The sequence below is a fragment of the Orcinus orca genome, chromosome 14 (genome assembly GCF_937001465.1).
Source record: "Orcinus orca chromosome 14, mOrcOrc1.1, whole genome shotgun sequence".
NCBI classification, from domain to species: domain Eukaryota; kingdom Metazoa; phylum Chordata; class Mammalia; order Artiodactyla; family Delphinidae; genus Orcinus; species Orcinus orca.
In genome coordinates this window covers 17,675,414-17,702,565 of record NC_064572.1, presented here as the reverse complement: position 1 = coordinate 17,702,565, position 27,152 = coordinate 17,675,414, and the positions used below count along the sequence as shown (strand labels likewise).

Below are 27,152 nucleotides of genomic sequence, written 5' to 3'. Positions count from 1 at the left end.
ATGAGAACCCCTGTGTTCAAGGTCAACTGGAACACTTATTACTTCTATGACCTGTGCATTAATTATTTCTTGCTGTATAATAAATTACCTCCAAATTAACAGCTTAAAACAACAAACATCTGTGGATTTTTGTGGGTCCAGAATCCTAGTATAACTTAGCCAGGTGCCTCTGGCTCAAAATCTCTCACAAGACTGCAATCAAAATGTCAGCTGGACGTATATGTATGGCTGATTCATTCTGCTGTACAGCAGAAACTAACACAACATTGTAAAGCAACTATATTCCAATAAAATTTAATTTAAAAAAAATTGTCAGCTGGAGTTGTGGTCTCATTCAAAGGCTCCATGATCCACTTCCAAGTCATTCATGTGGTTGTTAGCTGTATCCAGTTCCTCACAGGCTGTTGGGCGGAGGGCTTCAGTTCCTTGCTGGCTGTTGTCTGGAAGCGTCCCTCAGATCCTTCTACATGGGCCTCTCCTAAGGCAACACACAACATGGCAGCTGGCTTCCATCAGGATGAGCAAGCAAGCAAGAGAGAGTGAGTGCTTGAGCCACAGTCTTCCTGTGGGCTAATTTCAGAAGTGACATACCATCATGTTTTCCATACTCTGTTTATTACAAGCAAGTCACTTGATCCCGTCCACACGGAGGGAAAGGGATCACATAAGCACATGAACACCAGGAGGCAGGGTTCATTAGTGCCAACTTAGAAGCTGCCTACCCCAACCTGGGATCAAATATTTTAGCTTTTTAAACTGTGGTTACCCTTATTTAATGGGCATAAAGTAACTACATCCAAAGGTTGTTGTAAAACTCAATGAATACTTTATAAAACATTTAATTCGTTCAGTACCTGGAATGTAGTAAGTACTCAATAAATGGTGGGTATCATTTCTAAAAATTGTTTTCTGTAGAGAAATCGAGAAATCTACTTGAGAAGATATATTCACATACCTGAAAAATATAAATAAAAGAAGATTGAGGTGGGGTTAGTGGTTTATTTTCTGAAACTCTGTGAATCCTCTTCCCTGCCCTGCTCCCCCTCCAAAAACACCCAGACAGAACAATTAGTCTGCAAAATCAAAAACTCACCAAGAATATACACAAGAAAACTAGATGACTACATATTCCCTCAAACCACAGAATAGAGGCTAGTGGGGACAGCATCAGGAGAACCGCAAAACTACCATCAAGGACTCGTTAGAAAGTACAGAAAGCTAATCTGAACTCAGCTGAAACCAGGTGGCAGTCCTGCAGGATCTAGTCTGTAGGTGAGAGCAATGGGATGGCGATAGGTCTGAGTGTCGGTGCTGAAGCAGTCTGGCCCCTGTGAACAAAACTCTCTTTCAAGTCAAATCCCTGTATTGAGGAGAAACTTCTGGAAATAGGATCAAATTAAGGAGGACAGAGAAATGGGGCAAAGGAAAGAGAAGTTCAAGACACAAATGGAGGAAGGGAACACAGGAAGCAAATCTTAAGCATATGGGGCCATGTGTTTTTACCTCTTTGCTAAAGAAATCTACTTTCACTTTAAAATGAGCAACAGAAATAAATTGAGATTGAATTATGATGGGAAACAAAAGGAAAGAGAATTTAAATAATGTAGAAGATATCCCTAGAGATAATGAAAACATGTCAGACATCCCTACAAAAAGCTGAAAACTGGAACTTAAAATTTCAAAACAAGTGAAAAGAAATGTTTTTAAATAATAGGAACTATAAAAGAAGAAACAAATCAGAATTGAAAAACTCTAATATGAATGGAGGAAATGGAGGTTTGAAAGAGAGGATAAAGGACTCAGGAAAGAATCAAACAAGTTTAAATTAAGAAATTAACACTAAACTAGAAGAAACTAAAGAGTAAATGAACACAATGAATAATGCCTGAAGAGAAATGGAAAATGGAAAAAATATTTTAGGTAAAAAATAAAAATATGTTTTTAAAGAGATTTGAGAGAAAGTGATAGAACAAGGGGAGGGGGACTTCTACATAATAGGAGTCTCTGAAGAAGAAAAGCAAAGCAATGGGGCAGAACAACACTAAAAACTGTAATTTAAGAAAATGCTGCATGCCACAACAAAGATTCCGCATGCCACAACTAAGACCCAGCGCAGCCATAAATAAATAAATAAATAAATAAATTTAAAGAAATGTTCACGAAATAAAAGATGATATAAATCTACATATTTAAATCAAATTTCCCGAACTTAGGGCAATCAACTTAGAATAGCCAACCCTGAGATTATTCTAGTAAAAGATATTATATTTTAAATGAAAAGATAAAAATTCTTTGGACTACCACACAAAAAAGATGAAGTCATTTATAAGGAAAAATAATAAGATTGCAATTAGACTTTCCAACAGCTATACTTATGCCACAAGACAAAGAAATAATATATTTTAAGTATTCAAGAAGAGAAAAATTGAGGCATTCAAGAAAAAAATAAGAAAATTCCCATATCAAGGATTCTATAGCCAGCTAAACTTGTTCACTAGTATAACAAGGCTACAGATAAACTGTTATGAATATACTTAGGAAATATTGCTCCCATGAGCCCTTCTTACAGAGTCTTCTAAAGAACCTACTTTAAGCTCTCATCACACAAAATGATGTGGGAGATATCCAACATAAGGACTGAACATTAAATTATGATTAAGACCTAAGGCTAAATTATGATTATAAAGGAGATAGTATAGTACGCAATGTCTCTATATATTTTCAATGTAGATACAGAACAACTGAAAGACAGGTGGAAAAATCAGGAGAGGATACGAAAAATAGAAAAATCTTTAAAAAGAGAGAGTGAGAAAGAGAGAAGAAAAAGAACAGGATAACTAACAATACCATATATAATCATCACCCTCACGCTTACAGGCATTAATTAAGTTAAGGAAGTCATCTTTCTTTAGCAGAAGTCAGTAAGAAGAATATCTACAAGAACTGTTCCAAGCCTTTTGCCTTTTAATAGCTGTATATTCTGCATTATGAAATTTCATATATGAAAAATTTCAGAATGAAATTTCTATGGTCCCTTTTTTTTTTTTCTTTTGGCTGCACTGCATGGCTTGTGGGATCTTAGTTCCCTGACCAGGGACTGAAGCCGGGGCCACAGCAGTGAAAGTGCCAAGTCCTAACCACTGGACCGCCAGGAATTCCCTACGGTGCCTTTCTTAAAGTATAATCCAAGGTCATCTATATCAGAATCACTTGGAGTACTTATTAAAAATGCAGATTTATGGGACTCTTCCCAGACCAGCTATATCTGAATCTCACAGTGGGAGATGGAGGAAGAGTGCTTGAAAATCTACACATTAAGATGTTTTCCGGAAGATCCAGAAGTCATTTGAAAATCACTATTCTAAATTGTTACTCCAACAAAACATAATCTCTATGTGCAGGTGTAATCCCGTTTCTCTACAGTTGGGTCTTGGTGACTGGAACACAAATGACAGTGGAATATAGTCAGTCCCTGCATATGCCTTTCACTGAAGTAATAAGGTATCCAATTACATATTCTTTTTTTAAATAAAAAGATAAATTAAACACTTAGATGATATTTTTCCTCTTAAAAATCAACAAAAAAAACTCCCAGACCCATCCTTCAACCTATGTTCAAATACATTATTCAAAAATCCAAACCACCCAAACCCCACATATTTGTGATTGAATTCCTCCCTCAAGTATGTTTCAGTTTCTGCCATATTTTAACTCCAAGCTAAATTCTACCATCAGTTATACAGATCAATATTCCCTGATTATAGCACATACTTAGTGAAAACAAATGGAGTCTGTATTTAATTCCTATATTAAAATTGCTTTTGCATGTATAATTTGCATTTTATAAGGCCAAAGGCAATATGGCTACAATAACATTTAAAGGGAGCATGTGATCAGGTAGATAGAAGAGGAAATAGTGTATTGTAAAAGTTCAAGGTCAAAACAACAATAAAAAAAATTTTGATCATCTTGGCAAAAATCTTTATATTTTTGAATTCTTTCTTCTTTCTTTTGGCCCTGTTACCACTGTGGTTTGTTCTTACTCTTCCATTGGTACAATATCTCTGACATTTCCACATACTATATCTGATCGACAAAAAAAAAAAAAAAATGGCAGGGGATGGAAAGAAAAAGAATCAATGGAGGCTGTTTACCTATGTTCACTGTCTACTTGATTGATCTCCATGTTCACACTTTTTTTTTTTTTTTTTGCGGTATGCGGGCCTCTCACTGTTGTGGCCTCTCCCGTTGCAGAGCACAGGCTCTGGATGCGCAGGCTCAGCGGCCATGGCTCATGGGCCTAGCCGCTCTGCGGCATGTGGGATCTTCCCAGACCTGGGCACGAACCCAAGTGCCCTGCATCGGCAGGCGGACTCTCAATCACTGCGCCACCAGGGAAGCCCCATGTTCACACTTTTAAGACTCAAATGTCACTTCCTCAGGGAAGACTTTCCTATCCATCCCCATCCCAAAGGCAGAACTGACCACTCCTCAAGTGTCTTTATGGCACTGACTACCTGATTCTATCATGGTATCTGATAATTCAGTTACTGTATACATACCCATCTTTGTCTATTAATCATTAAATCCCTTAAGCACAGGCTCAGGACTTCAATGGCCGCCCAGTGGTTAAGAATCCATGCTTCCACTGCAGGGGGCACAGGTTCGATCCCTAGCTGGGGAACTAAGATCAAGCATGACGTGCGGTAGTATAGCCAAAAAAACAAAAAAAGCAGACTCAATCTCTCTATCTTTATATCCCCAGCACTAAACAAAGTTAACACACTGGAGGCACTAAATAAAGTGAATGAATTAATGTTCTACTTTCCAACAAAACTGAATAAAAACTGAAAAAAATAAAACAATCAGGAGTTCTGCTCAAGCACAATAACCAACATGATTTCTCTCCTGCCCTTTTTTTTAAGTGACTGGCTGTTTTGACATGTATACATGGCTTTTACATGATTGTTTTCAAGGACTTTAAAAGGAGAGCTACTTCAAGGAAGGGATTAAATAACAGAAGCAGAAAAAGAGGACTAGCCCTTGATATATGGTGTCTATTTACACTTTACAGCCATTTACTACCAGTTTGATGCTGGTTCTAAATATGTCTGGTAGAATTTGCAGAGTTGTTCAAATTCTCAAGTGAATAATGCAACATTTCCCCCAAATTTATTTAAAAATACCAAATTGATATATGAATTTCTTCAATTTTAAGTTTTTCTCTCAGAAAGGTTTTTAAAATAATTTTGGAAACTACAGCTATTTGTTTATTGACAAAATCAATTGGATTTCCTTACTAAGCATAGATTAATGGAGAACTCAATTACCATGAACTTAGGCTTACTTAGTTAGACAGCTTGTCTTTTTCATAGGCTTCTTTGCTTGTGGTTATGGATTAATAACTCATAACCAGAGGAACAGGAATGTCCAGATCTCATTTAGCACTCTCTGTGAGGGATTAAGCTCCCGTCTCTCAGCTACAAACCCACCCTTGTATACATGCTCCATGATGCTGGGACTGGCATTTCTCTTTTGTGAGAGCATTTTCTGTTAGGTTCTGTGAATGGGAACAGTAGAGGGAGACAAAAAGCCTGGAGGAGGAAGAAGGGATTTGCTCCATCCCTTTTGCCAGTGTCATCACTCCCCCAGTAATGTGCCAAGAGCAGGTGGCGGCACCCCCTCTGTGGAGGTCGTATACCCATCTTCTTAGGGCCCCTCCAAGCTTGCAGATTTTGCACATCTAACTCTTCCTTTTGTTCCCCCAGCCATGGGGGTCACAGTTACTCCCTGAAAGTGTTTACCTGCATTACCTTAATGTTCCCTTTTTGCCTACATCCAATACTATTTAATCAATTTCCTTTATTAAATTTTCTCTGTTGGAATGGTGGGCAAGATGGTGGAGTAGGAAGACACCGAGTTCCCCTCCTCTCATGGGCACACCAAAATTACAACTATTTACATAGCAACTATTGATAAGAAAGACTGGGAAAAAGCCGAAAAGGTCTTCTACAACTAAGGATATAAAGAAGGAAACACAACAAGATGGGTAGGAGACACGGTATAGTCAAGACCCATACCCCCAGGTGACTCACATATGGGAGGAGAATTACAACTGCAGAGGTTCTCCCCCAAAGAGTGAGGGGTCTGAGGTCCCCACTGGGCTCTCCAGCCAGGGTTCCTGCACCAGGAAGATGAACCCCCAGAATGTTTGGATTTGAAGGCCGCAGCAGGGCTTACTTTGGGGAGAGCCAGAGGGCTGTGGGAAGTAGAGACTCCACTCTTAAAGGATGCACACAAAATCCACATGCTCCGGGACCCAGAACAGAAGAAATAATTTGAAAGGAGCCTGGGTCAGAGCCACCTCCTGATCTTGGAGAGACTCCTAGAGAGGCAGGAGGAACCTGGAGGTCACCCCAGGGACACAGACACTGGCTGCAGCCATTTGGGGAGCTCCTACTACCAGGTGGACAGTGGTGCTGGGGAGCGTCATTTTGGAACCCTCCCTCGAGCCTATCAGCACCAGGACCCAGCACCCCCCACCAGTCTGTCCTCACTGATACTGGGATGCCCCAGGCCAAGCAATTAGCCCTGCAAGGACATACCCTATTCCCCAGTAAGCAGGCTGCTTTTTAAGATCCTTGATCCCACTCTGGGGCACAGCCCTGTCCACCAGAGGGCCTAGGACCTGGCCACACACACCAGTGCACTAGCCCTAGCCCCCAAACCCCAGGGCCCCACAGCCAGATATAACAGGACCCAGTTCCACCCACCAGTGACAGCACTAGCCCCATGACCCCTGGGCCTCAGCCCCACCCACCACCAGACCAACACCAGCTCTGAGACACCTTAGACCCCTTGGCCAGCTGCCCTGGGATACAGCCTTACTCACCAGCAGGCCAGCACCAGCTTTGGGACACCCCAGAACCCAGAGCCAGCTGTGTCAGAAACTGGCTCCCCCCCCGCAGCAGGCAGCCACTGGGAACCCAGGCCCTGTAACCACCTAATCCCAGGATAGTGGACCAGCATAATAAGGCAGTTGTGGGGCCCTGCAGCCATCTGCCTTGTGAACCTGGCCATGCCAACCAGCAGCCAGCGGCCTCTGCAGAAGGCAGAGCCCAGCAACCAACCAGACTGGGGGCCAGCCACATCTACCAGCCTGCCCACAGTAGTCAGCCTGCTGCAACAGAAGGACCCATGCAGCCCATATAGGGCTTATAACTCTGGTGGCCAGGGGGGAGTGCACTGCTGGGACACACAGGACATCTCCTACAAGAGGTTACTTCTTCAAGGTCGGAAAATATAACAAACCTACCAAATACATAGAAATAAAAAGAGCAAATTAGACAAAATGGGGCAACAAAGGAACATGTTCCAAATGAAGGAACAAGATAAAACCCCGGAAGAACTAAGTGAAGTGGAGATAGGCAATCTACCTGATAAAGACTTCAAGGTAATGATAGCAAAGATGATCAGAGAACTCAGGAGAAGATTGAATGAAGAGAGTAAGAAGTTAAAAGACAACCTATGGAATTGGAGAAAATATTGGCAAATGATGCAACCTACAAGGTGTTAATATCCAAAATATACAAACAGCTCATATGACTCAATATATATATTAAAAGAAAAGTCCCAATCAAAAAATAGGCAGAAGACCTAAAGCAGTATTTTTCCAAAGAAGACATACAGATGGCTAACAAGCACATGAAAAGATGCTCAACATTGCTAATTATTAGAGAAATGCAAATCAAAATCTCAATGAGGTAATCACCTCACACTGGTCAGAATGGCTATCATCAAAAAGTCTACAGATAATGAAAGCTGGAGGGGATGTGAAGAAAAGGGAACCCTCATACACTGTTGGTGGAAATGTAAATTGGTGCAGGCACTATGGAAAATAGCATAGAGATTCCTCAAAAAACTAAAAATAGAGTTACCATATGATCCAGTGATTCCTCTGCTGGGTATATACCTGAAGAAAATAAAAACACTAATTTGAAAAGATACATGAACCCAATGTTCATAGCAGCCAGCATTATTTACAATAGTCAAGCTATGAAAACAACCTAAGTGTCCATCAAGAGATGAATGGATAAAGAAGATGGATAAAGAAGATATATACATACACACACACACACATATTTACATACATATACATATACATACCTACATAATGGAATACTACTCAGCCATTAAAAAAAGAATGGAGAGGCCGTCTTTTATCCATTGTATATTCTTGCCTACTTTATCAAAGATAAAGTGACCATATGTGCGTGGGTTTATCTCTGGGCTTTCTATCCTGTTTCATTGATCTATATTTCTGTTTTTGTGCCAGTACCATACTGTCTTGATTACTGTAGCTTTGTAGTATAGTCTGAAGTCAGGGAGCCTGATTCCTCCAGCTCCGTTTTTCTTTCTCAAGATTGCTTTGGCTATTCAGGATCTTTTGTGTTTCCATACAAATTGTGAAATTTTTTGTTCTAGTTCTGTGAAAAATGCCATTGGTAGTTTGATAGAGATTGCATTGAATGAAGGATAAGCTGGGATGAAGTGAGAGAGTGGCATGGACATATACACACTACGAAATATAAAATAGATAGCTAGTGGGAAGCAGCTGCATAGCACAGGGAGCTCAGCTCGGTGCTTTGTGACCACCTAGAGGGGTGGGATAGGGAGGGAGGGAGGGAGACACAAGAGGGAGGAGATATGGGGATATATGTATATGTATAGCTGATTCACTTTGTTATAAAGCAGAAACTAACACACCATTGTAAAGCAATTATACTCCAATAAAGATGTTAAAAAAAAAAAAGGAATGGAATTTTGCCATTTGCAACAATGTGGATTGACTTGGAGGATATTATGTTTAGTGAAATCAGTCAGAAAAAGACAAATACCAAATGTCATCACTTATATGTGAAATCTAACATATGAAATGAATGAATATAACAAAACAGAAGCAGAGTTACAGATATAGAGAACAAACTAGTGGTTACAGGATTGGGAGGTAGAGAGAAGCTGGGAGGTGCAAGACAGGTGAAGTGGATTAACAGGTACAAACTAGGGCTTCCCTGGAGACGCAGTGGTTAAGAACCTGCCTGCCAATGCAGGGGACACGGGTTTGAGCCCTGATCCGGGAAGATCCCACATGCCGCGGAGCAACTAAACCCGGGCGCCATAATTACTAAAAAAAAAAAAGAGGTACAAACTACTATGTATAAAATAAATAAGCTACAAGGATATATTCTATAGTACAGGAAATATAGCCAACATTTTATAATAACTTTAAATGGAATATAATCTATGAAGATATTAAGGGACTTCCCCGGTGGTGCAATGGTTAAGACTCTGCACTCCCAATGGAGGGGGCCCAGGTTTGATCCCTGGTCAGGGAACTAGATCCCAGATGCATGCCACAACTAAGAGTTCGCATGCCACACTAAGGAGCTGGCGAGCCACAACTAAGGAGCCCACCAGCCACAACAAAGAAGCCTGCCTACTGCAACTAAGACCCAGCACAACACAAATAAATAAATAAATAAATATTTTGAAAAAAACATTGAATCACCGTTGTACACCTGAAATTCATATAGATAAATAAATAAATAGGAAAAATACTTAGGTTACAGTGTTGTTATGATGATTAAATATGAAATGTATGAAAAATAATCAGTGGAGTGCTCTAGCAGATCATCAATAAATAAAATACCTATTGGATGAAATGGTCAAAAAAATTATCTTTGTTAAAAATAACTAGTGTGTTTTTTGTTTTCTTGACTGGGCTCTGATGTCTTGTTTGACTGTGGTGGTTAATGCATCGTTCATACTTAAGGAAACAAGGATATCTGCTTCCCCTTCATCAGACTGACTGCAAATAAGGGTTACATCTATCTTTAGCCAAGCACTTTTTTACCAGCTAAAGCAGCAGTTTAGTGCCACATCAAAGGAATCCTCAAAGAGGACATTATACATTGTCACACATCAATCTATTAGCACAATCCATTATGAGACATCCACAAAGTAATGTTCCAGCTCCCACTTATTCATTTCCACTTCTCGTAAAACTGCTCTGAAGACATCTCAATGCCAATGTCTTTGCCAAGTCTACAGTAACTGGATGCCTCCAAAGCCATCAATTCTCCTGGACTGGCTGGGTCCTACACATAAATAAGAAATGCCAGGGCTTCCCTGGTGGCGCAGTGGTTGGGAGTCCGCCTGCCGATGCAGGGGACACGGGTTCGTGCCCCGGTCCGGGAGGATCCCACATGCCGTGGAGCGGCTGGGCCCGTGAGCCATGGCCGCTGAGCCTGCGCGTCCGGAGCCTGTGCTCCGCAATGGGAGAGGCCGCAACAGTGAGAGGCCCACGTACGGAAAAAAAAAAAAAAAAAAAAAAATCTTGATTGTAAATGGTGGGGGAATAAGAGGAGGGGTATATTCATATTGAAGATAATAGTTAAGAGTGATTATCTCTGGGTGAAAATATTATAAATTAAAAAATATTAGACATTTCTCACACTCACAATCATAATTATTGGACATCTTCCTACCAAAGAGAATTTAAAGTTGAATTAAAATTTAAATTGAATTAAATTTTTCTCCTGAGATGAAAACAAAAACCCAAAAAGCAAAAACAAAAAATCTCAAGATATCAATCAAGAAAGTAGCTTCCTACTCTATTTTATAACTTGTACAAAGGTTAGCTTTAAGTTGCTTGGTATTTAAAGTACTAAAAGTAGTATCCCAAAGTCTGGTCAATTTATTCCGTTAAATATGTGACTACACTATTTCATGGAATGAAGTATATGATACTAACTCTTGTACCTCAATTTTTAAATAAAGAATTTGGACCTATCAATAAAGATCATAAAACTGAAAGTAAAAGAAACTAGTTTTAAAAAAATCAGCCGAATTCATTTGTCTGGGAAGCTGTTTACCCAGTACATGATTTCTGGTCTGGTTCCATTTTTCTGTTTTTGGCATCTATAGAGCCCTTTATTGTATACCACATAATTACAACCATTCCTAGCTAGCCAACATATTATTTATGCCAAGGGAAAATAGGTACCTTGGTTTTTGAGTCATAAATGTAACAAGGTTTTTTGTTACATTTAAGAGATTTTAACCCAAAATTTTCATCTTTTATTTTCTCAGGCTTGGTATTGTCTCTAATCACTAATTTTAGGGTTATAAAATTTGAGACATTATCTACCTTTGAAATTTATTTTCTATTTGCCTCCTGATGGTGAAATAAACGTATTTATAAGTATGCCCTGACTTGAAGATAACCTATCCTTGGGAATTAAAATTTGCAAGCAGTACGCTGGGGGGGCAGCTGATTATTCTATTCAAAAGAGATGCCCACATACCATTAATTTCTTACAGTTAAGAGGGAGTGGGTGTTAGAAAGCTGTGAAATCGGAAGAGGGAAGAAACACTTAAACCTTAAGTGTTAAATATCTGTAGATGAGTAAAAAGGTATCTGAAATTATAAGTCTATGAAAAAGGCAATATGATGAATATTCAATTTATAAAAAATTAGTTGACAGCACAAATTTTAGGAACATATATAACATGGAAATCAAAATTCATCTGTAGTGGAAATCTGTCCTTCGCTTATTACACATTGAACAAATCGAGTGTCTGCCTTGTTTCCAGGCACTTTGTGAAATGGTCACTGATGGTAAGCGTGCAGCTCTGGCCTAGCCAGCCTTAAAATGAAATACCAGGAATCCATTAGCATCATACAAAAGAAGTGTATTAAGCCGTTTAAAAACTGTTGGTGGCATCACAGTGATACCCCACGTTGTATGGTTCTTAGGCAAAGCTAACACCGGGGGTGGTGGGGTGTGGATGGGCCGAGGAGGATCTGCTGGGAGCCAACAGAATCTACTATTTCTACATGAGTCATCTTTTGTTTTTCCAGAGACATATTAAATGTCAGAAAGAGTATCTCCAAATGTGCTGTCGAGTGAGTAGCATGGAATTTTTACTATGCATATTGAATGTTCATACTCAGAAACTGTCCCATTTCCAAATGGCCCAATCCATCTGCATTTGGCAGGTCGCTTCAACTGTAAAGAAACACTTGAAATCATTGAAATAAGAAAAAAAATTTTCAATTGAGTTTGAAAATAATGAGTTGAAACACCAAGTGATCACTAAAATGGCAATGCTGATTTCTTAATTAAATGGTATTTGTAGCTATCTTTTTTTTTATAAATTTATTTATCTGTTTTTATTTTTGGCTGTGTTGGGTCTTCGCTGCTGCACGTGGGCCTTCTCGACTTTTGGCGAGCAGGGGCTACTCTTCATTGCAGTGTGCGGGCTTCTCATTGTTGTGGCTTCTCTTGTTGCAGAGCACGGGCCGTAGGCGCACAGGCTTCAGTACTTGTGGCTTGTGGGCTCAGTAGTTGTGGCTCGCAGGCTCAGTAGTTTTGGCTCCCAGGCTCTAGAGAGCAGGCTCAGTAGTTGTGGCGCAGGGGCTTAGCTGCTCCACGGCATGTGGGATCTTCCAGGATCAGGGCTCAAACTCGTGTCCCCTGCATTGGCAGGCGGATCCTTAACCACTGGGGCACCAGGGAAGCTCTGTAGCTATCTTAAGGTGGTCTCAATGTAATGAATAGAAAACAATTTATTGATAGCTTATAATGTCACTTACTGTTCTGTGTGCTTTGGGTTTATTATCTGATTTATTGCTCACAACAATCTTTTGAAATAAGTTCTTTTATTATGACGCTCTTATAAATGAGAAACCTAAAACACAGAAAGGGGAAGCAAATTAACCAACCACACACAGCTAATAAACATCAAAGCTGACCCACTATATATGCTGCCTCAATAATTTGCTTGAAGGCTCTGTTTTGCCAATTCATGGATGCTTTAAAGATTAACTATTTTTTAAAAACTTGATTCAAGTTTTTTCTGGATTTTAATAGATTCATTCTGCCAGTTTTCCAGTTGATGAATTTCTATATATAGGCCTTATGTGGGCCTCTCACATAGTTTGAAAAGTTTACTCACCTAAGCAAATACAAAAGTAGCTATTTTCAGGACTGATCTGAGAAGAACTTTTTTCCATAAGCTACTTTTTGAGCAGATCATGAGACTCAAAATAGAATAAAAATAGTAAAGTTCAAACCCATTTGGGTAATGGAAGCTAGAAGTATGCAAAATAGAAGATGGTTTAGCTTTTCCTCTTTGTACACCTCAGAAACATCTGAAAAGATTTAACCTTCTCAAAAAAAATGCTCACCTTTGGGCTGAAACCAAACAGAAAGAACTTCAGTTCCAAAGGAAGCATTAAAAAAAAATTCTGAGTGAATTAGACGAGGCAATTGCCTGGAATTTGGTTGCATACAAAGCTACATTTTGTGCCCACACGTGCTCTAGTGTTGGTTTCCTGCTCAGTCAGCACTGATAGTTATTATTCTATAAAATAAATGTTTGCTTCTCAGGGCTATAAATCCTGAGACCACCTCAGAATCTTTAATGAACTTCATCTCTTATAGCAAAGAGGAAAACAGCCTCCTTTTTCTTTTGGTGCAGGATTTAAGGTGTGGTGGAGGGTTTCCCTGGTGGCACAGTGGTTAAGAATCTGCCTGCCAATGCAGGGGACACGGGTTCGAGCCCTAGTCCAGGAAGATCCCACATGCCCCGGAGCAACTAAGCCCCTGCGCCACAGCTACTGAGCCTGCGCACCTAGAGCCCGTGTTCTGCAACAAGAGAAGCCACCGCGATGAGAAGCCCGCGCACCGCAACAAAGAGTAGCCCCCACTCACCGCAACTAGAGAAAGCCCGCGTGCAGCAATGAAGACCCAACGCAGCCAAAAACAAATAAATTAATTAATTGATTTTAAAAAATAAAAGTGTGGCACTGCCATTTAAAAAAAAAAAACAAAGATGTGGTGGAAAGAAGACACTGTAATATTTCCCCATCTTCCAACCCTGCCCCACATCTAGGGGCATTATATCCTCCATGGAAAGCAATGGATGCCCTGTCGATAATACATGCAATATTCCCTCGGTTTAAAAATCTCATCAGTTTAATAATAGTTTTTGGTTGTGGGAGGGGAGGAGGAAGAAGAAATACTACAACATACATCATTAAATGAACACAATGATTGTGGGGCATGACTAGATATCAGATACATTAACTTATGAAAAAGCGTGTCTTTAGAATTGAAGAGATTTGAGTATTTTTTGAATTGAATGAAATTGAAATAAAAGCTGTCAAGGAACAATTAGAAGTTACAAAGCCCCATTTCTTTTCCTGTTATGTCAAAGATGGCAGCCAGTGCTGCCACAGCTTTTTTCTGAGGGAATCTACTCCCAACCCCAGCGCTCACTGCATCTCCAGTTACAGCTGATTGGATGATGGAGGGACACTTGACAATAATCCGGGCCAACCAGATTTTTCCATTCTGGGAATTTGCCATTGGGACACTGAAAGACAGGCTCAATTAGCTGGAGGAGACAAGTTTCAAGGACATTAAAATTTGGCTCAGAGTCAAGCTCACAGCCAGACCCATCACCTGGAAGGCAAAATTATGGGAGAGCAGCGATAGCCAGTGTTCAGAGAAGAGCACAAGAATGCAGATCCTGCTGCCTTTGAAAAGTAATGGTATAGCCTCAATTCCCCAGTTTTCACTTTCACTGCCTGTTTAACTCAGCTGTTCTTAATTTGCTGCCCTTTGCTAGTGTTAGCCCTAAAAATCAACTCTTTTTTTTCTCTAAAATAACTTGACTGCACTTTTTTTTTTTAACAAAACAGTCCCATTTTCCATTCTCAAGCCATTATTTGTTGCCTTCCTGGCAGCCACAATGCAATGTTCATGCATACAGCTGATATCTGCTGCAATATTACCTAGCAAGGTCCAGACAGCCAAGCAAAGTTCACTGACTTGCCCAAGGTTTTATCATCTGAGCCAGAGCTGGATCCTAAGCCAGGTTTCCTTTGCCACCTTATGAAGTGGAATCTGCTCCAAATCTGGTCCTTTTCTGCATGCTTCTGACCAAAATCTTCGTTCCTTTTGAAGTAAATACTAGCTGTTCCCAAATTATCTTCCCAAAGTTTGTTGGTACACATTTTCTTACAGAAATAATATTTTAAGATGGCCAAGTTTCAAGATTAGGCCTGTTTTACCTATCATGAATCTGAACCCCACTTTGTTTATTAAGAAAATAGTGCAATACAATACTTTAGCAATGGTAGTTATTAAACAAAATAGTAAATTGAGTAAGAATTCTTTTTATGTATTTTGCATGTTCAGTTTGAGGAAGACCAGATTTTATTGGAGATTTAATGCAGATTCCTAAGAGCAGGTCTGGGTATTTTCAAAGGCTTTTAAGAGTTTCAGGAAACCAACTCTTCCTCATTATGCCTAAATACACCTCAAAATTTTTTTAGAGTTTTAGGAAACCAACTCTTCTTCATTATGCCTAAATACACCTCAAAATTTAACACCACCAGGAAAACAAAACAAAACAAAAACAAAAACCTGAATCAGTATGCCCCAAACTGGTATCAGAGGTTGCCTCTTGTAGGTGAAGTTATATGAGACTCTCTTTCACACATTTTTTAAATCCGTCAAACTTTTTAAGCCACTCTGTCTTACTTTTATAATCTGAATAAATGCAATAAAAAGACAAAAATCTTTACAGCTTCCTTTTACTGGACACTGTTGTCTCCTATACTTATGATTAATGATCATAGTCATTTTTGGATTCACAAATAGAAGAAAGAGTACATTTTATTATACAGACATGGGAAGAGAGAGAGATCTAACAAGGATTTGAGACATGGGAGAGAGTTGTCCGAGGTGGAAATATCCGAAATGTAGCTTGGCTGGGGTATCCAACGTATCACTACCAGGAGAAAGGAAGGAGGTGGTAGTAGAAAAAGAAAAGAGAGAGAGAGAGAGAAAGGAAGGAAGGAAGGAAGGGAGGAAAGAAAAGAAAGGAAGAAAGAAAGGAAGAAAGAAAGGAAGGAAGGAAGGAAGGAAGAAAGAAAGAAAGAAAGAAAAAGAAAGAAAGAAAGAAAGAAAGAAGGAAGGAAGGAAGGAAGGAAGGAAAGAAAGAAAAAGAAAAGAGTCCTGCTTTCAAAGGTGTAGAATGGTTTTCTGGAACAGATAAGTTAAATGGGACGGGCCTTCAGGAAGACCACGACTAGAATCAGTGTACACAAGACTGGGACTGTCACAAAGAGGGCATTTAGAACCAGGGGAAATGCTTATGTAGACGATAAGATCAGCCTTAACTAAAGGTGGAAGTAGGAGAGAAAGGGGATAGGAAGGCATCCCTCCTCTCCTCCCCATTAGCGTACCCCAGGAAATGACTTCACTGAACTTCTTTCAATATAAGAAGGGCCATTACGCTCTGCAAAAATAAAATTGAAGAATGCAAACACTCTTGGGAGAGTAACAACTCAAAATTACACAAATACCATGAATTAATATTAAAAGCTATACTTTATAGAGAATCAATTTGCTATAATGGTGAAAGAATTGTAATATAGTGCTTGATGAAGGGGAAGTGGGGCTACCACAAAAAAATAATAAAAATTGCTATCATTTACTGGATGTAGATGCATCTGACATTGAGAAATGAAAAGACTTTGTATGCATTATTTCATTTCATCTTCTCACTATCCCTACATGTGATGAGCAAACTGTGGTTCAACATTCCCAAGGTCACATGGCTCAAATGGCAGCACCAAGACTCTAAGAAGATAGTGACTGGAAAAGAGTTCCTGAAAATACTACTCAGCTGTGTCCCAATTAGACCTGAGGATGGTCAGAATATCATTTAATTGGAGAGAGAGAAAATTGTGGGAAGGGAGTGTACAATATCAGTAAGGGGGCTAAAAATGAGGTGCGACAATTTTAGGGCCTTCAGGAGGGAAAAATGTGACCAGTCTGCTTCGTCCAGGCCCACCTGAACACAAATCTATACTTAATAACAAGTGCAACTCTGATTCCCATAAGTTAGGGAGAGAACACAGAACAGGTGTCTCTTCCATGGCCAAGAAGGCAAGAGGCACCCTCCTCATTCAAAGGGATAAATGAATTCACTATCTTATCATGCCTCACAGCCTTTTAAAGTGAGGGGGATGGAGAAGGGAGGGAGGAAGCGAGGGAAGGGAGGGAAGGAAGGAAGGAAGGAAGGAAGGCAGGGAGGGAGGGAGGAAGGAGAAAAAGTCAGTAAAACGGAACCACTCTTTTTTTTTTTTTTTTGGCTGTGTTGGGTCTTTGTTACTGTGTGCGGGCTTTCTCTAGTTGTGTCGAGCGGGGGTTACACTTCATTGCGGTGCGGGGGCTTCTCATTGTGGTGGCTTCTCTTGTGAAGCATGGGTGCTATGCACCCGGGCTTCAGTAGTTGTGACATGTGGGCTCAGTAGCTGTGGTTCGCAGGCTCTAGAGCACAGGCTCAGTTGTTGTGGCGCACGGGTTTAGTTGCTCCGCAGAATGTGGGATCTTCCCGGACCAGGGATCAAACCCATGTCCCCTGCATTGGCAGGCAGATTCTTACCCACTGTGCCACCAGGGAAGTCCCACCACTCTCATACTTACTGACTGCCCCAGGCCATGATCAGTGTCTTCATCTCCCTCCCCTTCCGTGGTTTGCTGCTATCAAGGAGCACTTTCCACACAGCACAGCCCTCACCACTCTTGGTCCTTCCAGCTCCAAACAGATCCGATTGCTTGGGGCTCCCAACCCCCTGTAATTCAAAAGTCATTTTTGAGAAGTGATGCTCTGAATGCTCACTCAGACCACTGCTCCCAAAACACATGTGATAGGGACAAAGTCACCTAATATCTCAGAGCCATTTCCTCTTTGGTAGAATGAAGACACCAGGTTCAGATCTATAAGGTTCTTCTCAAAAAAAAAAGAATAAATGAAAACTAAGAGGACAGCAACTATTAATGTAAATGGAATAAGTAGTCAATATATATTCTGTCAGACATTTCCTGTTATGAAGAGTATTCTCTCTCTCACCCTCTCTCTCTCTCTCTCTCTCTCTCACACGCACACACACACACACACACACGCACACACACACAAGTTGAAGACATCATAGATTTTAATATGCACCATTGATTGTAAGATGCATCCCACTTTCAAAGATACTCAGCTGGATCCTAAAATCTATGAAATACACTGAGGTGCTGGGAGACTCACTTCTCACGTTAAACCCTGACATATTACTAGCATTTGCTACAACATACCTGTACTACTCTATCAAATAGTGCAAAGTTCATTCTTATTTCTCCCTGTGATACATCCCACTTCCTATCTATTGATGGCTCTTCATACCCTCACTCCAGGCTCCCTGAAGCCTCAAGCTCCCATCTGTTTCCCAAATGTCTCCAGAACTTCCTAGAAGTATCTCTTCCTCCTCATTATGATAATTTTTAACTTTTCTAGCTCCCCTGTCCCTTTGAAAATAATTCAGTCCTGTATCTCATTCTCTTAGGTCTTGTTAAATGATTGGAATAAAATTTATGACGTAATTACAGCTAGAGTTTTCATGATGGGCAATAAAATTTTCAGATGTCAGCTTTTCATCTTAATGTAGGCGTTCTTACAAAAGAAACCAATGTGTATTTATTGAGGAATAAAAAGGGTGGTATATGGAGAAGAAGAGTTTTGTTCCCTTTAAGTCATACTGTTTGATCACCATTTATTGCCTCAAATATGTAAGTCTGGGTGGCCTTCTTACCACAGGGGCTACCAAAAGTCTGAGAAACCTCACTTTCCTTTGTCTCCTGCAGGAATGCAGATGCAAAGCCTCAGAAATAAAGAAAATCTAAGCAGCTACTACGACCATCCGCCTCTCCCTCCTCCCCTCTATCATCGTCAGCATCATGATCATCCTCCTGTTTCCCTCTTTGATTTCGCTCCTTTAAAAAACCCCTCAAAATTAATTTCCTTTCTCCAAGGATCTGTATAGGAACCCAATGCCGACACTTTGAATATTAATTGCATTTCGGGTTGTACCTTAATTTGCATCCTTATTTATTTTTATTTCTATATTATTTCCCTGTGGTAGATATAACTTAGAAGTGCATTTTACCTTTTTTTTTAAATAAGAGGGGCATTAATTTATGAGCTCTTTGTAACTTTTTAGCAATTTTCCCCATTGAAAAACCCTTTCGTTGGTACCCAAACACACTGCTTAATGGGAACAAAACTTGATAAGATTTCTCTGATGGGCACTGTGTCAATATGCATCAAAAACCTTAATATTATGCAGGAATTTTAAACCCAGAAGTTTCATATCTAAGATCTTATTTTAAGGAGAAAATCTGAGATAGGTAGAAAAGTAAAGTTTAAGAATATTCATTAAGTGCATTTTATAATTCAATCAATATGAATTTGGTTAGGTAAGTGTTAGTGAATCCAAACGACGGATTATTAGGTAGCCATTATTGTCATATTGTTCAAGAATATTATTGACATGGAGAAGTTCATAATAAATTTCTAAACCAAAAACACAGGTTACAAAACAAGACTCTCGCTATTATACCACTTTCACATAGTATAAAGTTTAAAATGTTTAGAGTCAAAGACATCTTGGTTCAAACGTTGGTTCCTTGGTTCCCAGTTCTGTCACTTGCTCCTTACACAAACGTGCGTAGGTTATTCAGCCTCACAAACCCTCAGTTTCCTCATATGTTATGTAGAAATAATAATGTCCAGTTCTTAGGAAGATTAATTTAAATAATGGATGCAGAGCCCTAAGTACATGGCCCTACATATAATAAGTGCTCCATAAATGGTTCTTAACATGTGTGTCATTTGGGGGTTTTGATTACAGGTAACAGAAATAAATTTTGACCAACTTAAACAAAATTTATTGAAAATAATGCAGGAAAGTTGGAGAGCTAGGCTTCCAACCAGAAATAGGCAGAAACCACTTTAGCTTCAGGGGCTAGAAAGCAGGAATTACAGGACTGGTCTTGTAGTAGAGCAGCCTGGTAGAGACGTTGCTGCCCTGATAAAAGAATGCCAATCCCTTCACTGACCAATTTCACACATTCAAAATCAAAGTCCCAGCAGAGAGCTTCTATGGGCTGAGCTGAAGCCACAGCCCACCTTCTGGCCACAGGAGGCAGGAAAGAAACAATCTGCACCCCAATGTTCACAGCAGCACTACTTACAACAGCCAGGACATGGAAGCAACTTACATGCCCATTGGCAGAGGAGTGGATAAAGAAGATGTGGTACATACATACAATGGAATACTACTCAGTCATCAGAAAGAACAAAACAATGCCATTTGCAGCAACATGGATGGACCTAGAGATGATCATACTAAGTGAAGTAAGTCAGACAGACAAAGACAAATATCATGTGATATCACTTATGTGTGGAATCTAAAAAAATGATACAAATGAACTTATTTACAAAACAGAAATAGAGTCACGGATGTAGAGAACAAACTTATGGTTACCAGTGGGGAAAGGGGGGAGGGATAAATTGAGAGATTGGGATTGACATATACACAAAACTATATAAAAAACAGATATAATAAGGACCTACTGTATAGCACAGGGAACACTACTCACTACTCTGTAATGGCCTATATGGGAAAAGAATCTAAAAAAGAGTGGATAATAGGTATATGTATAACTGATTCACTTTGCTGTACATCTGAAACTAACACAATGTTGTAAATCAACTATACTCCAATAAAAATTTAAAAAAAAAAAAAGAAAGAAAGAATCTGAGCCTTCAGAGCACAGGCAGCTGAACTTTTTTAATCTCATCAAGATGATACACAATGGCTGTAGGCTGACTCTCCCAGAGGAAATCAGGGTGTGTAATGAAGGGTGTGTATGCTGCTGGGTGGCCATAAAATGACACATGTTCTTATAGCACATAATCATCAGGCAATTTTTTTTCATATTTTTTTCCATTATGGTTTGTCACAGAATACTGAATATAGTTCCCTGTGCTATACAGTAGAAGCTTGTTGTTTATCCATCCTATATGTAATAGTTTCCCTCTGCTAATTCCAAACTCCCACTCCTTCCCTCCCCCACCCCTCCCCCTTGGCAACCACAAGTCTGTTCTCTATGTCTGTGAGTCTATTTTTGTTTCACAGATATGTTGATATGTTTCGTATTTTAGATTCCACATATAAGTAATATCATATGGTATTTGTCTCTTTCTGACTTACTTCACTTAGTATGATAATCTCTAGGTTATGTCGCTGCAAATGGCATTATTTCATTCCTTTTGATGGCTGAATAATATTCCATTGAGCATGAGGTAATTTTGAAATGGAAAAAATATAAATCAAACATTTATTTTAAAAAGAAAGCTCTTTCACATACATGTGACCAGCATAAAGCCCTGTGAGGAGAGCAGGAAAGGAACTGTTTTCATTTTACACAGAGAAGCTGAGACTCAGGGAAGCTAAGGGACTAGCCCAAGGACTTCGCACTGGGTTTGGGGCAGAGCTGAGATGGGGTCATGACTCACTGTCTAAGGCTGTTCCCTAGGTGCTCAATGGAAATCGTCAAACATCTCCCAGCCTTCCCTGCTTCCCAATCCAAAAGTTCAAAGGACACAAGATTACTGGTTGGTGGTATTTCCCTTTCATAGGACTTGCTGGTCCCCCTGCTGCTGGGAGTTCAGGCCCTGAGCTGGAGGCCCTGCTGGAGGCAGGACAGTTGGCATAGCTGAGGGAGGCCAGGAGACTTGGCAGCCCGCCTTCATCACATTTGGGGGAGGGAGTGGAGAACCAAGGGCTGAGAAACCATTGGAGAATATGTCAGGCTAGAGGAAGACAAAAAGTCAGGGGCCAGCCTGCAGAGGAAGTGTTACGGAGGGCAGGCAGTGAGGAGACAGAAGAAGGGGGTGTTTTGAAGCCAAAGAATTGGCGAAATTGTTAAATCAGCCAGGAAGGGGCCCAGTGGTTACCAAGATCTCCTGCACCTGGCAGCAGAGAGAGAAAAGTAAAAGCCTCACAAAAGCGCCCTCCCCCTCTCTGATAAATCGCTTCTCGTGATTCACCGTGATATTTGACATCTGAGTCACTGAGGGTTGTCTTCTGCTTTTCCTCTCTCCTTACAGCTTATAGAAGAGCCCACCAGAAAGAACAAACCAACTGCAAATTCCCAGATTCCACAAGTTACAATGATAACTGAATAGTTCTAGAAAGATCCTATTTAGGAGTCATCTTACCTAATACATGCATTTTTCAGTTAGAGAAACTGAGACACAGAATTACAAATTTGTCCACATCTATTTATTTATATACCTTAAGACACTTAAAATATGACTATCTAGACCAGGGCTTGGCAAAGGGCCATCTAGTGAATATTTTTGGTGTCGAGGGCCATATGGTCTCTGTTGTAATACTCAACTCTGCCACTGTAGAACAAAAGCAGCCATAGACAATATATAAACACATGGATATGGCTTTATTCCAATAAAACTTTATTTACAAATACAAGATGTGGGCCAGACTTGGCCAGTAGGTTGCAGTTTTTCAACACCTGATCTAGACCTAGTTATTTATTAAACACCATGTGAACATCCCAGAAAAACATATGAGCAAATAGTGGGCATCAATTAAATTCCCACAGGAGTGATAGTAATCATGGCTACAATTTATAAAGCACTTCCTATGTGACTTTCCTCACTTAATTGCTCCACCGGTCCTGTGAGATGGATACTATATGCTCTCCATGTTTTCCGATAAAAAAATGAAAAACACAGGCAGGTCAAATAACCTGCCAATGGTCAGACAGCTAGGAGGTGGTATTTTCTGTATTTGAACCCAGATCCATCTCACTTAAGGACTCAAGTGTGCTTAACAACATCAGATAAAAGAATATAAATACCTAGAAGGCAGAACAGAAACTGTGTGAAGTTTCTCACAAAGCATTTAATGTTTCCATGTTATTCTGAAGGAAACTTCCAGTAGTTTATATATTTTAACAATGCATCTATATCAGCAATTTGGATGAGGCATGGGTCTGCCTCTCTCTCTCTCTCTGTAACATTCATTTCATTACCTCTTTCTTACGATCATTCTGTGGGGCTCTCTCTAGCACACATACTAAGATTTAAGGAAGGATATTAGCTGGAGCCCACCCACCTCACACACTGGGAAGCGAAAGGTCTCGAACACTGAGAGGAATTTAAGCCTGAAGGGAAGAAGAGGACAGCTCTTGATGATTATCCTAAATTTTTGAAGCCAAACCAGGGAAGACTTGAGGAAATGACTCACTGAACGCAGGAGAAAGAAAAACAGCTGAGTGATGGCAGGAGAAAATGAGGATAATATAGCCTTACTGTTAAAGTGAGGGTTAGAAGTCCACAGAGACCCAGAAAGGAAACACTGAAATGGCTGAGTTACATTCCTGAAACTAACATGCAATATTGTTTTATCAGGCTTATGGCTGTTTGGGCCAAGAATGAGGCAGGAACAGATTTCTTCTTAACAGAGACATCATCTCATGTCTTTACTGTCCCTAGATTGTCTCCTCTGCTAGAGCCCTAAGGGGAAACCACAGTCATCTCTGTCCCTTCTATTCTTGAATCACAAAACTGGTTGTTCCCGACTCCAATGCTGAGATTGGCGTGACAAACAGATGTACTATACCGCAGCCATTAAAAAATCTCCTAACATTTGTATTGAGTCCATGAAAAGACTTTGAGCCATGAACTCTTCAGCTATAAAGAAGCCTGATAGGAAAAGTTTGGGAATGTGTTCAAGCATGAATACAGTCGGCTTTCACTTGGTAGATCATTAGAAACAAAATGAAACTATGGGGTAAGTAAACTTTGTCCTCAGCCTTTTCCTATCCATCTATCAAACTGTCACTGAATTAACCTTCTTAATGCAAAGCTCTGGTCATGTCATTTTGTGCACAAAGACCTGTAAAGTTAACACACAGCATTGGTAACGGTGCTGTGAAACAGGCACTTTCATATATTGCTGGTGGAAGTGTAAATTGGTACAGTCTCTAAGGAGAGGATTTCTAAATGTCTATTAAAATTATGAACTGTACATGTCTTTGATCTAAGAATTTGTTCTATAGCTGTACCACATTTGTATGAAATGAAGCATTATAAGATTATTTGTTGTGATACTATTAGTAAGAATAACAGGTTAGAGACACTTCTGCTCCTGGTTACAATGTAGGAGAGGTCACAGGAGGTCAAAGCTCTTGCTGCAACAACTGAAAACAAATGAATAAATGGAAAGAAACATGTTAAAGGCATCAAAGAGCTGTGGAGAATTGGATGAAGTAAAAGTCCAGAGGGAAAAGCCCTTCTTAGGGCTGGGAAGACATAGATACTCCAGGCTCTCAATCAAAAGCCTGTCCTAAAGGACAGAGAAAAACCAGGGACTGATAGAATCTTGCTAAAATTGTAAATCCAGCCCTACCGCAACTCAGTCTATGACTGAATTGAGGTAATTAGCCCCTGGCCTTACTTTCCTAAAAAAGAAAAAAGAAGATACCTCTCTAGTGAAAGATATCATCAGAAGGGTCTGCTGTTCTTTTATACACAATGCCCAGCATACAGTCGAAATGTATCATATATTGAAAAAAGCAGGAATAGTGATCAACAATCAAAAAATAAAATAGGGACTTCCCTGGTAGTGCAGTGGATAGGACTCCATACTCCCAATGCAGGGGGCCCTGGTTCAATCCCTGGTTAGGGAACCAGATCCCACATGCATGCTGCGACTAGGAGTTCACATGCCACAACTAAGGAGCCAGTGTGCTGCAGCTGGGGGACCCACGAGCCACAACTGAGGAGCCCACCTGCCTCAACTAAGAGCTGGTGCAACCAAATAAATAAGTAAACAAATATTTTAAGAAATAAATAAAATAAAATAAACACAAACCCAGAGGATTAGGATAATGAACTTATAATTAAAGTACAATACAGTAAGTATGCCTAATATGTTAAAGAAAACAAAAGAAATGACAAAGGATTTAAAGAGAGAACCAGAATCCACAAAATAAAACAAATGTATATTTTAGAACTGAAAAATAGAATTTCTGGATTTAAGAACTCATTGGGTTGCCTTAAGAGCAAACAGGACATAAAAGTCAGGATTGGTGAATTCAAAGATCAATCAATAGTAACTATGCAAACTGAACCACAGAGAGAAACTAAACTGGAAATAAACAGTATGTCCATGTATACAATGGAATATTACTCAGCCATAAAAAGGAATGAAATTGGGTCATTTGTAGAGACGTGGATGCATCTAGAGACTGTCATACAGAGTGAAGTAAGTCAGAAAGAGAAAAACAAGTATCGTATATTAACCCATATATGTGGAACCTAGAAAATGGTACAGATGAACCGGTTTGCAGAGCAGAAATTGAGACACAGAAGTAGAGAAAAAAACGTACGGACACCAAGGGGGGAAAGCAGTAGGGGGTGGGGGTGGGGGGTGTGATTAATTGGGAGATTGGGATTGACATATATACACTGATGTGTATAAAATGGATGACTAATAAGAAAAAAAAAAAGAAAGAAACAGTATGTCCAAATGTGAGACATACTCAAACAGTGTAATATACATGGAATGGAGTCCCAAAATGAGAGGTTGGAGAGAAAATGGAGCAAAAGAATATTTGAAAACATATAACTGAGAAATTTCCAGTAATGAAGAAAGACATAAACCCACCAATTCAAGAAGCTCAATAACCCCCAAACATGATAAATACAAAGAAAACTCATAACTGGACATATTATAGAAGCTGTTGAAAAAAATGAGAAATTCTTAAAAGCTAGAGAGAGAAACACCCATTATCTTAAGACTAACAGCTAACTTTTCAAAAGAAACTATGTGTGGTGGCCATGGACGTGCACTCCTCAGACCTTCTTTCAAGAAAGGCTGCTGCAGGGAGCATACCTGATTGACAGCTGCTGCACTTTCAGATCCACTGAAACCTTCACGCCAAGTCACACTCCCTCTGGGCTGCTTCCAGCCAATGAATGACCACAGTGAAGGTATTAGAACCAAGCCACATCCGTAGATGCAGATTTCTCTAACAGACAGCTTAAGCTCGGGAGATCTCCACTGGCCTGGCCAAGCATTTCTTACAACTGTTCCATAGTCTGAGGCTTTTATGACCCAGTTCTTTCTTCCTTCTCTTCTTTCACAGGTGTCAGAACTTGCTGGTTGTCTGAAGTTTCTCCCTACCTACACCTCTCCTTCTTCATTTATCTGTCACAGACATTTTTCCTCCAATAAATCTTCTTTGCATTTTTAATCCCATCCTGGTGTTTCCTTCTCATAGAACACACTATGGAAATCAGAAGACAATGTAACGATTTCTTTAAAGTGGTGAAAGAAAAAAAAAAAAACCCTGCCAATCTAGAATTATTTACCACTGAAAATATTTTTGTCAAACAAAAACAAAGAAAACTTATTGCCAGCAGCACACCGTTGATGTAAGTACTACAGAGACTTCTTTAGACAGATGGGAAATTTTCCCAGGTAGAAACAAAGAAAATTGTGAGGAAATGAAAAGCACTGAAAAGAGTATACACTTGTGGAAAAATATAAAAGAATACTAACTCTTTAAATCAACAGTGATAGTAACACCTTTTAGAGTTTAAAACATATAATATAAAATATATGACAACAACAGCACAAAAGGTAGGACGTGGCAAATGGAATCAAGTTAGAAGATTCTTACATTCTCCAGGAAATGTACTGGCGAGGGAGACTAATGAATTAAGGATGTGTATTGAAGTCTCCAGGGCAATGGCACTCAACTGGGAGCAATCTTACCCATCAAGAGACATTTGGCACATAGATAGATAGATAGATAGATAGATAGATAGATAGATAGACAGGTAGATAGCTGACAGAGAAGGAGAGAGAGAGAGAGAGAGATTTGGCAGTATCTGGAGAAATTTTGGGTTGTCACAACTATGCCACAAAATCATCTTCAGTTGAGACACACTAACTAAAAAAAAGAGAATGTCAGAGTAGATGAAAAAATATAACCCAACTCCATGCTGTCTCTCAGAAACTTACTTCAAATGTAATGACATAGGCAGGTTAAAAGAAAAAGGATGGAAAAAGAGGTTCTAGGCAAACGCTAATCAAAAGAAAGCTGGGGGCTTCCCCGGTGGTGCAGTGGTTGAGAGTCCACCTGCCG

General features: G+C 39.8%; 1 protein-coding gene across 3 annotated transcripts in view; it reads right to left on the bottom strand.

Annotated features, from left to right (window-relative positions):
* Positions 1-278: 278 nt before the first annotated feature.
* The window catches only part of LOC117196643 (uncharacterized), a 47,471-nt gene continuing 20,597 nt past the window's right edge, over positions 279-27,152 (bottom strand). The window contains exons 2-5 of one of the 3 annotated variants that reach the window (XR_004476927.2): positions 17,568-17,716; positions 7,938-7,972; positions 855-955; positions 279-570 (exon numbers count right to left, since the gene is read on the bottom strand). Coding sequence is in view for 1 of the 3 variants with exons in the window: in XM_049696640.1 (XP_049552597.1) it covers positions 366-478; positions 855-955; positions 17,568-17,716 (363 nt within the window). In the remaining 2 variants the exon portion in view is untranslated. Of the gene's footprint in view, positions 571-854; positions 956-1,093; positions 3,102-7,937; positions 7,973-17,567; positions 17,717-27,152 lie in introns of those variants that run through there. The other 2 variants (XR_004476928.2, XM_049696640.1) reach the window with 2 other exon arrangements.